Source organism: Hemitrygon akajei, unplaced genomic scaffold (genome assembly GCF_048418815.1).
Source record: "Hemitrygon akajei unplaced genomic scaffold, sHemAka1.3 Scf000130, whole genome shotgun sequence".
Taxonomy (NCBI): domain Eukaryota; kingdom Metazoa; phylum Chordata; class Chondrichthyes; order Myliobatiformes; family Dasyatidae; genus Hemitrygon; species Hemitrygon akajei.
The window spans coordinates 1,126,600-1,139,099 of NW_027332016.1; the positions used below are offsets into that span (position 1 = coordinate 1,126,600).

General features: G+C 43.8%; 1 protein-coding gene across 2 annotated transcripts in view; it reads left to right on the forward strand.

Moving 5' to 3' along the window:
• The window catches only part of LOC140723727 (uncharacterized), a 70,662-nt gene that overhangs the window by 21,970 nt on the left and 36,192 nt on the right, over nucleotides 1-12,500 (forward strand). Inside the window, exon 1 of one of the 2 annotated variants that reach the window (XM_073038276.1) lies at nucleotides 8,161-8,411. The exons of the other annotated variant lie outside the window; for it this stretch is intronic. Coding sequence (XP_072894377.1) covers nucleotides 8,275-8,411 — 137 coding nt within the window. The 5' untranslated portion in view covers nucleotides 8,161-8,274. Of the gene's footprint in view, nucleotides 1-8,160; nucleotides 8,412-12,500 lie in introns of those variants that run through there. 2 annotated transcript variants of the gene reach the window in all.

The following is a 12,500-nucleotide window of genomic DNA, read 5'->3' on the forward strand; positions in this document are numbered from 1 at the left end:
ATATCCGTTCAATTCATTATGGAGTCTGTCTACTTTCTAAAAACTATCTACCCCTCTACGTATCCTCAGATCATCTGAAGACTTTGTCACAAAGCCATCTATTCCACTTTCACAGGTAGTTCTTACGTATAACGTAAGCGGACTCAACACAGACCGCTGTGGAACACCACTAGTCACCGACAACCTACCAGAAAAGGCTCTCTTTATTCTCACTCTTTCCTTCCTGCTAAACAGCCATTGTTTTCTCTATGCTAGCATCGGTCATGCAATACCGTGGATCTTTACTTTTTAAACAGCCTCATATCTGATGCCCTATCAGAGGTCTTCTAAAAATCCAAGTGCACACCAGCTACCGATTCTACATTGTCTATTCTGCTTGATAATCTCTTAAGGAATTCCAGTAGCTTTGTCAAGCAAAACCGATCCCTGAGAAAAAAACATGCTGACATTTGTCTGAAATCATGTTAACTCTAATAATCGAGTTAAACATCTTCTTAGACACTGAGATCGGCCTAATTGTCCTGTCCTTTCTTCTGGCTCTCGCGCTTCATGAAGCTTTGAGTGACATTTGCAATTTTCCATTTCTCTGGAAGCATGCCGGAATCAAATGACACATGAAAGATGACTATTGTTGCTTCCCTAATCACGTGCTCCACATATTAGGACCCTGGAGGGCATTATATCTTGTACAGGAGACTTTTCAAAATTCGGACTTCGATATCCAAAGAACATTCTCCCTTCCAATAGCAACTTCACACACATTGTCCTTGACACTCTCGAGTTTCTGACATATTTCTCGGTTGTTTATTCTGTATTTTTGATATTTCTGTATTCACCAGGTGGCCCTGTAATGCCACAAGGGGCCCCTCTGTTTCTGGGATGCGGTTCCCCGATCTGCGCCAGGCTTTCGAAGATTCCTTGTAGACATCTAGTCTGCTCAGATGACAGGGTGTTGTTCCAGAGACGTTCATGTTCCCACATTTGTTACCTTCTTCTCCTGTAGTGATTGTTTCATAAGCTCTCTGGGTTGTTCTTTCCTTGAGGTATAACGGCGTGTGCTTCTTGTCAGAATGCATATGCTCACATGGGCTATGAATTCCGCTTTATTTGATGAAATCATATTATTAGAAGGGTTACCTAACCTCTCCGTATGTAACACCCTGGGAAAGGTTCCACTGCTAAAGTAATGTAGCAGCTTCCTGTAGCAACCTCCTGTAGCAGCTGGATTTGAATTATGGTTGGTGATAACAGGAGTTTGCTAATGTGAACTGGATCTTTTGTCAGGAGTTACCATGATTAGATAGAGCAAGGGTTCATTGTTGACATAGGATAGGTTAATATGCCTCTTGCATAAGTTAAGTTTAATTATAATTGGCGACTTTTATTTTTTGCTATCCTTATTTTCTTTTCTAAACATTTAGTTAAGATTCATAAATTTAAATCCTTTTATCTTATGCCGCGTGCTATTATTCCTTGGCACTGACTTTGTAAAGGGCAGCAAAGTGCATAGCATCCACACAAAATGGGGTTTGGGGTGACAGAGCCCTTTCAGTATCACGGGTTAGGCCAGACCAAAGTGTATATTAACCTAGACTTACTCAGCCAGGGAAACCAACGAGGTTTCATGTTATTGTTTAATATCTGTTATTACTCTTCCCCCTTCGGTCCTCAGTAATGTTAATCTAACTGTGCTGGAGTGTATTTTTTTTTAGAAATTTTGTCCTGTGACATCTTATTTTTCTTTGTAAATTTTCCAGATTGATATCGTGCCAAAATATTTTGTCAAATGAAGACGTTAATTCGGATATAACCATAGAATCATATAACAATTAGAGCATGGAAACAGGCCATCTCGGCCCTCCTAGTCCATGTCGAAAGCCTACTCTCACCTAGTCCCACCGACTTGCACTCAGACCATCACCCTCCATTCCTTTCCTGTCCATATACATATGCATTTTTAAAATGGCATAATCGAACCTGCCTCTACCGCTTCTACTAGAAGCTCGTTCCGCACAGCTACCACTCTCTGAGTAAAGAAGTCACCCCTCGTGTTACCCCTAAACGTTTGCACCCTAACTCTCGAATCATGCCCTCTTGCTTGAATCTCTGCTTCTCTCAATGAAAAAAGCCTATCCACGTCAACTCTATCTATCTTTACCCCACATAATTTTAAATACCTCTATCAAGTCCCCCCTCAACCTTCTACGCTCCAAAGAATAAAGAACTAACTTGTTCTTCTCTGTAACTTAGGTGCTGAAACCCAGGTAACATTCTACTAAATCTCCTCTGTACTCTCTCTATTTTGTTGACATTTTTCCTTTAGTTCGATGACCAGAACTGTACACAATACTCCAAATTTGTCCTCACCAATGCCTTGGACAATTTTAACATTACATCCCAAATCCTATACTCAATGCTCTGATTTATAAAGTCCAGCATACCAAACGCTTTCTTCACCACCCTATCCACATGAGATTCCACATTCAGGGAACTAGGCACCATTATTCCTGGATCACTCTGTTCCACTGCATTCATCAATGCCTTACCATTTACCATGAACATCCTATTTTGAATAGTCCTACCAAAATGTAGCACCTCACACTCGTCAACATTAAACTCCATCTGCCATCTGTCAGCACACTCTTCTACCTGGCCTAAATCTCTCTGCAAGCTTTGAAAACCTATTTCACTATCCACAACGCCACATATCTTAGTGTCTCCTGCATACTTACTAATCCAATTTACCACCCCATCATTCAGATCATTAATGTATATGAAAAACAACATTGGACCCAGTACAGATCACTGAGGCACAACACTTGTCACTGGCCTCCAACCTGACAAACAGTTATCCACCACTGCTCTCTGGAATCTCCCATCTAGACACTGTTGAATCCATTTTACAAATTCAATATTAATACCTAACGATTGAACCTTCCTAACCATCCTTCCATGTGGAACCTTGTCAAATGCCTTGCTGAAGTCCATATAGGCAACATCCACTGCTTTACCGTCGTCAACTTTCCTAGTAACTACTTCAAAAAATTCAATAGGGTTTGTCAAACATGCCCTTCCTCGCACAAATCCATGTTGACTGTTCCTAATCAGGCCCTGTCTATCCAGATAATTATATATTCTGTTTCCAAGAATACATTCCATTAATTTACCCACCACTGCCATGAAACTTACATGCCGATTTTTGCTAGGATTACTCTTAGAACCATTTTTAAACAATAGGACCACATGAGCAATTCGCCAATCCTCCGGCACCATCCCCGTTTTTAATGACATTTGAAATATTTCTGTCTGAGCCCCTGCTGTTTCTACACTAACTTCCCTTAAGATCCTAGGGAATATCCTGTCAGGATCCGGAGATCTATCCACATTTATATTCTTTAGAAGCGCCAGTACTTCCTCTTCTTTAATCATCATAGTTTCCATAACTACCATACTTGTTTCCCTTATCGTACACAATCAAATATCCCTCTCCTTAATGAATACCGAAGAAAAGAAATTGTGCAAAATCTCCCCCATCTCTTTTGGCTCCATACATAGCTGTCCACTCTGATTCTCTAAGGGAGCACTATCCTTTTGCTATTAATATAACTGTAGAAACCCTTTGGATTTATTTTCACCTTACTTGTCAAAGCAACCTCATATTTTCTTTTCGCTTTTCTAATGTCTTTCTTAATATTCTTTTTACTTTCTTTATATTCCTCGAGCACCTCATTTACTCCATGCTGCCTATTTTTATTGTAGATCTTTCTCATTTTCCGAACAAGGCTTCCAATATCCCTTGAAAACCATGGCTTTCTCAAAGTTTTAACCTTTCCTTTTAACCTAACAGGAACATAAAGAATCTTTACCCTCAAAATTTTACCTTTAAATGACCTCCATTTCTCTATTACATCCTTCCCATTAAACAAATTGCCCCAATCCACTCCATCTAAATCCTCAAAGTTAGCCTTTCTCCAATCAAAAATCTCAACCCTAGGTCCAGACATATCCTTCTCCATAATTATATTGAAACTAATGGCATTGTGATACATTGGTTATATCGGAAGTCTTCATTGCACGTTTTTTAAGTTTATTAAAGAGCTTTATCTGGCAGATTTTCTTAAGCCTGAATTAAATTATTTGGAAATTTTGCCTTTCTAGTAGTCTGATCTGTCTTTGCTTTGACACCTAAATACCTATATAGTTCATAGTCATCTATCTGTTGTATCTCATCATGCTAATCGGTTTTAAACTCGACGAATTCTATAAAATCTTTCTCTCTGTACTTATTCGTCTAGATTATATGTTCCTAATTTTCAAAAAGAGTACAACTATTATTTTAATTGCTTTAGCTTTACAGGTGAAGTAGCATTTAATTTCATATCGTCGGGAAAATGCATTGGTTTCATTTCAAATGCATGGGGAAACTGCACCATCGTCTCTTGTGGGGTCGAACGTGCCGGGGTAATTCTTTACCGTGAGTCTACATGAGCACACAGTTTTGCAGTAGTCATTGCTCTATGGTGGGTTGTAACCTGAGGTCGGTTCCTCACCTCTTAGCACTAGATCCGACCTGTGGATGGACAGTTCTACCCTGGACTCTAGTCCATTAACACTCACTCAGCGTCTTTACCAGAACAACAGATCAGGTGCAGCTCCGTGTAACAGCGGAAAAGCAATGACGACCAACCTAGGACACTAACGATGCTGAAGCCTTCTCTTATTTGCTTAAATGATTCAGGTTAATTTGGAAGCTTTGTGGAGAACAGTGACGTGTCTCACATCCTGTCCTCACATTAGGCAAAGTAGGTGGCAGTTTCAGCTCCTGTCTGGATCCACTCATGTTTGTGATATTGATGTTGTGTCCTAGTTAAATAATGAGCTTTGGTTTGCACAGGTAGCTCCATTCGATGATGCGACACTTGCGGCAGATGTATTTAGAATCATGAGTTGTCTTTGTCTCCCTGCACTGGGAGTTCTGCATAGCCGTAGCCTCTGTCATTTCTCCGTATATAGAGGCTGTGGATAAGCGCAGACCCAGTACAGCAAGTCAACACTTAGGTAAACCGTCACACTTAGCGTCTCTGCAGTGGAGCTGTAGTCACAGAATTTCAGAAAGACGTGATTCCTTATTCACTGCACTGGTCTGCCCCACCCCACAACCGGCCCTGTCTCCATCACCTCCCTTCTCCCGTCCCGTCTTTTTGGACCAGTCTCTTTACCCAAACATGCTATGTTGCACAAAGTCCCCCTCTCCGATCCATACTTATTATTTCCGGTTTCTCCCTGATAAATATGCCTGGCCAAAACCACAAAGGGAACAGTCCAATTAAACATTTATACTGAGCCACGTTTGCAGAGGGTCATCGGGCTGGTATTTAGTCCCGATGGGTAGCGATGCAGAACACAATGATGTAAGCAAGGCCTGTAAGAAAACACAGGACATTGTACATAGAGCAATCGGGAGGAGAGGGTCCTGGAGAGAGAAACGCGGAAGGAGGGCTAGGAGATAAGATTGGTGAGTAGGAATGGAAGGCGTGCTGGATGGTCTCGAGAGTAGGTATGAAAGGGGAGCTGCGCTGGGTGTAGAAAGTTGGTAAGATGGGCTGAGTATCAGCACAGAAATGAGTATGAAGCCAAGAAGGAAATGGGCTGATAAGTGGTTGGACTGGATAGAGTACTACATCATATCGATTGTGATGATGTGGTGAGTGCCCATGCGGGTGAAACCAATTCTTTGACGTGCAGGAGTTACACATGTTTTGACTTGGTTTTCGAGTGAGAATATATTTTGTGAAAGGAGCTCGCTTCGTAGCTCTTATATTGGCTGTTGCCGAGTGTCGACCGTTACTGACGTGTCCGAATACATTTGTGTAATCCGACTATTCCGTTGTCGTCCTCGCCCCGGTCTACGTAGCAGGGAGAATCAGGGTTTACGCGCTGTGTATTGGAGATGCGAGTTGGTGCAGGGAAGCAGGGTTGAGGAGGCAGGCTGGTGCAGGAAGACGGAATGGAAGGAGGGAGGCGAGACCGGCAGGGTCGTGTCGGAGGTGGTACAGGGCAGGGAGGCCGGGCTAGGCAGGGATCGGGACTGAGCGGCAGATGTGGGACTGCGGAAGGAAAGCGATTTCGCTCACAGCTCACCTTTCGCTCAAGCCAGCTTCGAAGACCAGTGAGGCCGTAAGCAGAAACACGGGCAGCATAGTCACCCTGTGTAAACAGATGCAGTCACTACCCAGTGTTTGTCATCAGCATAGGGTCATTGATAGGATCATACAGCATCATACCTTCGGCCTGTTGTGTCAATTCTGGTACCCAACAGCTTCGCATTGATTACGTATGGTGGCAAAAAAGCCACAAATTTCTTTTTTCATCTCGATACTAGGGATTGCAGGCAAGAGAATATCCATCCTCCCCCACTAGGGCACCGCAATCCGCCTCCAGAAACCCCAGCACCACCACAGCTAGCCCTACGTCTAGTGATCCTGTGAACTTCTCACCTCGCCTCTTAAATCTGTATGGTGTACCTTAGAAACACTTCTGCAACATGGGATAACGTTCACACTGTGTGGACTATCCATGCCCTCCAACGGTTAGAACACCCCAGCCAGCCTCCTCCATTCCAGAAAAAGACAGAAAATCTGCATGGAACTCTCTTAGAGAGAAAGGGAAGGAGACTTCCTAGAGATAAGGCGGGAGAGGAAGGGTGACTGGGTGAAATCTGCCGAGGAGGATTTGCAAGGTTTAAGGGCGGATAGAGGGATGGGGTGGTCGGACAGAAGGGGCAGAGTGTTTGGTACAGTGCTTAAAACAATCTTTGCACTCTACCTCGTACATCAGGTAAAACAGATTATCTACCACATGGAGTGCTCAAATCTCACCCGAACAGGGATATTTATTTGGTTACTACAGCGCCTTCCCAACTTCTCTGCCCAGACCAACTTACTTTTCTCTCTCTCCTCAGTTCTAATGAAATGTACTTAATCAAAATTAGTTTCCCTTTCTCTGGTAAAGTGAGGTAAAAAGGGGTGCAAGGGGATGGGAAATCGTGGCATATTACAGGAAGATTTTCGTGGTGTAAGGTTGCATCTAATCAACTGGAATATAAGGTGTTGTTTTCCAACCTCAGTGTGGCCTCCTCACGACAGTTGAAGTGGTCATGGATGGACATATCAGAATGGGAATGAGAAATGGAAGCAAACTCGGTGGCCAGTTTCCGACCCCGCTTGTTCTGGCGGACGGAACGTAGATGCTCGGCAAATCTGTCTCCCAATATATGTAGAGTTTGGTTAATATACAGCAGGCCACACCAGGACCACCGAATGTCAGTGACATTGTCAGTGTCAGTGACAGTGAATGTCAATGGCAGGTGTAGCAACTGCTCCATTTGCCAGGAGGAAGATCGGTGGGCAGAGACGAATATACGATCCGGATGGAAAGGGGCGTATGGCGAGAGTCACTATAACTTGTTCAACCCTGCTGCATGTTAAAACACTATTCCCTGCTCTCAAGTCCTCGGTCGCAGCCACATATGCTCTCAGGGTGAGGCTTTTCACTCTAGTGGTTTTCCACTTCCATTCCCATTGAGGTATGTCCATCCCTGATCTCCACTCTGTCGTGATGAAGCCACACTTAGGATGGAGAAAGAGCGCCTGATGTTCTGATTGGCTCGCCTCCAACCCGATGGCATGAACAGTGATCTTTGAAACTTCCAGTAACGCTCTCCAACACATGCAAACCTTTATATTTCCCATCTAGGTAACATCTATGGAAACAAATACACTGGAGTTTTCTGACCTAAACCCCTCGGCAGGACTGGAAAACAGAAACCTGAGGAGTAGAATAAAAAGTTGGGTGGACGGGAGATAGAAACGCCGTGTGATAGGTGAATCCTGGAGGGGGAGTGATGAAGTAAATAGATGGGAAGTTGATTGGTGAAAGAGGATGGAGGCCATGGTAGAAAGAAGAATAAAAGGTGGGGGGAACACCAGAGGGAGGCAACGGGCGGACAAGCAAATGAAGTCAGAGAGGGGAAAGGCGATGGGAATTGGAGAAAAGGGGAAAGGGCCTGGGCAGGAAGTATTAGACAACGATGTTCTTGCCATCAGGTTGCAGGATATACAAATGGAATATAAGGTGTTGTTCTTCAAACCTGAGTGCGGCCTCGTCACGACAGTGGAGGAGGCCATGGATGGACAAATCTGAATGGGAATGGGAATTGGAATTAAAGTCGGTGGCCACTGCAAGATCCCGCTGGTTCTGGCGGATGGATAGTAGATGCATGGCGAAGCGGTCTCCCAATCTACGTCGAGTCTCATCGATATACAGCAGGCCACACCGGGAGCAACGGGCACAATAAGTGACCGCAACAGACTCACAGGGGAAGTGTCGGCTCACATGGAAGGACTGTTTAGGTAAGGATCTGTGGCACTTCTGCTTGTAAGGATAAGAAAGTCGCACACTGGGCGATCCGTATGGAGAGCAGAACGTGGATAAGGAGATAGGGAGAGGTGTGCTTGGTTGTGGAAGACGGAGGAACTGAGAGAAGGGGATGGCGTTCTACGCTCGTACTTGTTCTATACCTCGTCTGACACTGGTAGTTGTTCAGACACTGGTTCTCTCAATTCCTCCACACCACGTTTTATGTCGATGCCTCAGCTTTTTCTTTTTCTCCAGTCTTAGAGTAGTGTTTCGTCCCAAAACTACGACTGTATTTTTTTTTCATAGATGTTGCCTGGCCTGCTGAGTTCCTCAAGCATTTTGTGTGATTCTGATTCTAATTGTTAATATCTACTCCAGAGGACAGACCAGTACCCCACCCTAGGTAATCTTCACTGCCCTCTCCAAGACTAACACTGTCCACAATACACTCGGTACATCTGCAAAAACGTCGCGCACAATTCGAACGAACTTTTCCCCTTCACTGAGCAAGCTCTTTGGGGAGAAAGCCCAGCGCCATCAGTGCAGTGAGGTAGCGACTGTTCTCCCAGGCTGGTTTTCAGTCTCTGGTGTGGTGGCCCTGCTCCACAAACTGGGCATCAGCACCCACAGATCACTTTCTATTTAATAAAGACATTGTCTTCAGCACCACGGTAGATGCCCTTACAGCCATCCACACCATATTCCATTGCCACCTTCCCACACACTTACCCGGCCGCTGCATATTCCATTTCATCATCCCAAGCCCTGCTCTGCGCTCACACCTACACATGGTGAATGTCGTCAGAAACTTTGGTCCTTGGATCTGTGGCACTCCTCAGTTCATGGGTGACGTCGCTGAGTCCTGAACACCATTGACCGTGATTTCCCGCTCTTACAGACTGCCAACATGCTGGAGGTGCATTTAAACCCAGTGTTTCTTGTGTGATCAATAACCCAGACCCAGGCTTAACTTCAACAACATCTCCTGCACGGTGTTTTGTCTGATACTGAGTCTCTTCGGGTGGGTTGAAGATGATATGGCAGTGCAGACAGTGAGGTGGATGCACATATTCCAGACAGAGACAGAGGGAATGGGACGGAACATGGCGAAATGTGGACAGAGGCGGAGGGACGGATGGGGGAGAGAGATGAAATTGCTCAATAGAGACTGCAGGAGTTGCGAGAGAGAGCAGCTGGAACAGAGATGTAGATGTAAGAGTGTGAATTAGAGAGAGAAAGCACAGTTGAAGAGGCAAGGGGAGGGAGAGAGACTGACAGAAAGAGAGAGAGCGAGAGAGACAAGGAGAAAGAGTGAGAGAGATGATATTGAGAGAGAGGAGTGAGAGGAAATGAGAGAGAGAGAGAGAGAGAGACAGGGAGAGTGAGAGAGAGAGGTGGAAATAGGGGGCGATAAGTCCAGAATAACCCCTTGTTTCTAACATCCACTGACTACTGTTCCAATACTGAGACACTAAGTACTACGGTTTAGCTCAGTGCTGTCTTGCTGTACTGGTTGTGTGTTTGCCCAGAGCCTCTATATACGGCGAGATAACACAGGCTGTTGCTGTGCAGAACAGCCATTGCAGGAGACGGAAAAAAAAAGAAACTCGTGATTTTAAGTACTTCGCCCACAAATATTGCATCGGGATGAAGGGGTTAACCTATGAGGAGAGATTGAGTAGCCTGGGATTATATTCTCTGCAGATCAGACGAATGAGAGGGGATCTTATAGAAACATGCAACATTTTGAAAGGGATAGAAAAGATAGAAGTAGGAAAGTTGTATCCATTGGTAGGTGAGACTCGAACTCGGGGACATTGCCTCAAGATTCAGGGGAGAAGATTTAGCAAGGACATGAGGAGAATCTATGGAATTCTATGCCCAGGGAAGCAGTTGAGGCATCTTCACTAACTATATTTAAGAAACAGTTAGGTAGTTTTTTTTTAACATTGTAAGACAATTAAGGGTTATGGGGAAGAGGCAGGTCGATGGAGCTGAGTTTACAGACAGATCGTCCATAAACTTATTGAATAGCGAGACAGGTTGGATGGGCCGGATGGCCTACTCCTGCTCCTGTTTCTTATTTTTTTAATGTTCTTATGATCGTATGGAGCTACTTTGTGCAAACAGATGTTCATTGATTAACTAGGACACCGCCGCAATGTCACAAACATGAGTGGATCCAGACAACAGCTGATCTACTTTGCCTACGAGGAGGACAGTATGTGAGACACCCCACCATTCTCCACAATGCTTCCAAATGAACCTCAGCCACTTATGCAAATGGATGAAGACATCTGTGTAGTTAGAATCCTAGTTTGATCGTCATCACATTTCAGACGTTACACAGAACTGCACCTATTCTGTTGTCGAGCTACTGACCGTCATTGTCTCTAATCCGAGCAGGGTGAGTCTGGAATACAACAGTAAAATCACGGGTCAAATCCAGTGGCAGCAGTTCTGGGCACCGCCCTCAGGTTAAATCACTTCGTACAGCAACCCATACTGCAGAACTGTGCGCTCATGTAGAGTGACTAGAAGAGATGGTCCCAGCAGCTTATTCCGCCCTCTAAGACGGCAGTGCAGGTTACCCATGCAATTCCCAGTGACACTCTCAGACTACTGGGGTTTTGACAGTCTTCAAACCCGCTCTCTAATTCAACCGAAACAGAGGAATATAGGGATTCCGTTCAGAAGCAACCAAACCAATTACATCTTAAAACACCTTCCTGATGATTTGAAATTAAATGCTAGTTCACCTTTAAAGCTAAAGCTATGAATGCAAATAGTAGAACTTTTTTCGAAAAAAAGTCTGACATATAGATTGGACTAGATAACCACAGAACATTAAGCAGAGGGGAAGATGTAGTAGAGTTAGTTGAATTCAAAAATGAGTACCATGAGATGATACAACAGATGGATGAACATGAAATATATACAATAGGTATTTAGGTGTCTACAACAAGCAAAATGGATCATATTCCGACAAATGAAAAAAGCGTTCCGTATAATTTACTTCAGGCTTTCGAAAATCTGCCGAACAAAGTTCAATAGTAAATTTACAACAAATGCAAAGAACGCTTCTGTGATATCCGTGTTAACGTCTTTGTTTTAGCAACATATTTCAGCCGAAATCATTCTCGAAAATTTACAAAGAACAGTAAGAACTGAAAAGGATCACATTCCAAAACACCCGTTATCTCTAACCATATCCCATACCCAGCTTCTACAGAATGGCCATTACATTAGCAGTGGAACCTTCATTTCAGAAGGAATAGAATATAAAAGCAAGGCGTAATTTTGAATGAAGCTTTATCGAGCGCTGGGGAAGCCGCTCATGCAGTACAGTGAGCCGTTTTGGTACAACTATGAACGGATGTGCTATCATCAGACAAGGGCAGTGCAGCATCAATCGCAGAGGAAGCGAAAACATATCTTTGAAGGATTAAAATACTGGAAGAACTTAAAAGGCCAACCTTATTGGCAATCTTTCCAAGAGCAGAAGAGTATCTTATAAAACCTCAGCAACATCTTGTTGTTTTTATATTATATTCCACTTTGAAATGAATCAAAACATTGCACTTTCCTTCTTTATGACAACTCAATCTGTAAGTCAACCTTCACGGAGTCTAGCAAGTCGTCTCTTCAGGCCCTCTGCTCCTCTCATGTTTGAATTGTCTTAGATAACATTCTGCACGTTTGTTCCTTTTGCCAAAATGCATTTTCATTCCTTTCTGAAAACTGTATTCCATCTGCTATTTTTTTCGACCATTCTGCCAATTTGTATAAGTCCTTAGACCATGAAGGCATTAGACAAAGGAGTAGAATTAATCCATTCAAACCAATGATCCCGTCTATCATTTTATAATGGCTGATCCCGGATCGATTCAACCCCATACACCTGCCCTCTCACCATATACCCTGATGCTCAAATTTCCTTCCTCAATCGTATTGCTTCCTCGGCACTACCGACCCATCCAACTATCTTCAGAACATCTCTGAACGTTGCAAGAAAGCTATCAATTCCATTATCTCAATCATTGACAAGCAATATGAGAGGTAGCATTCTAAATACAGGCCCC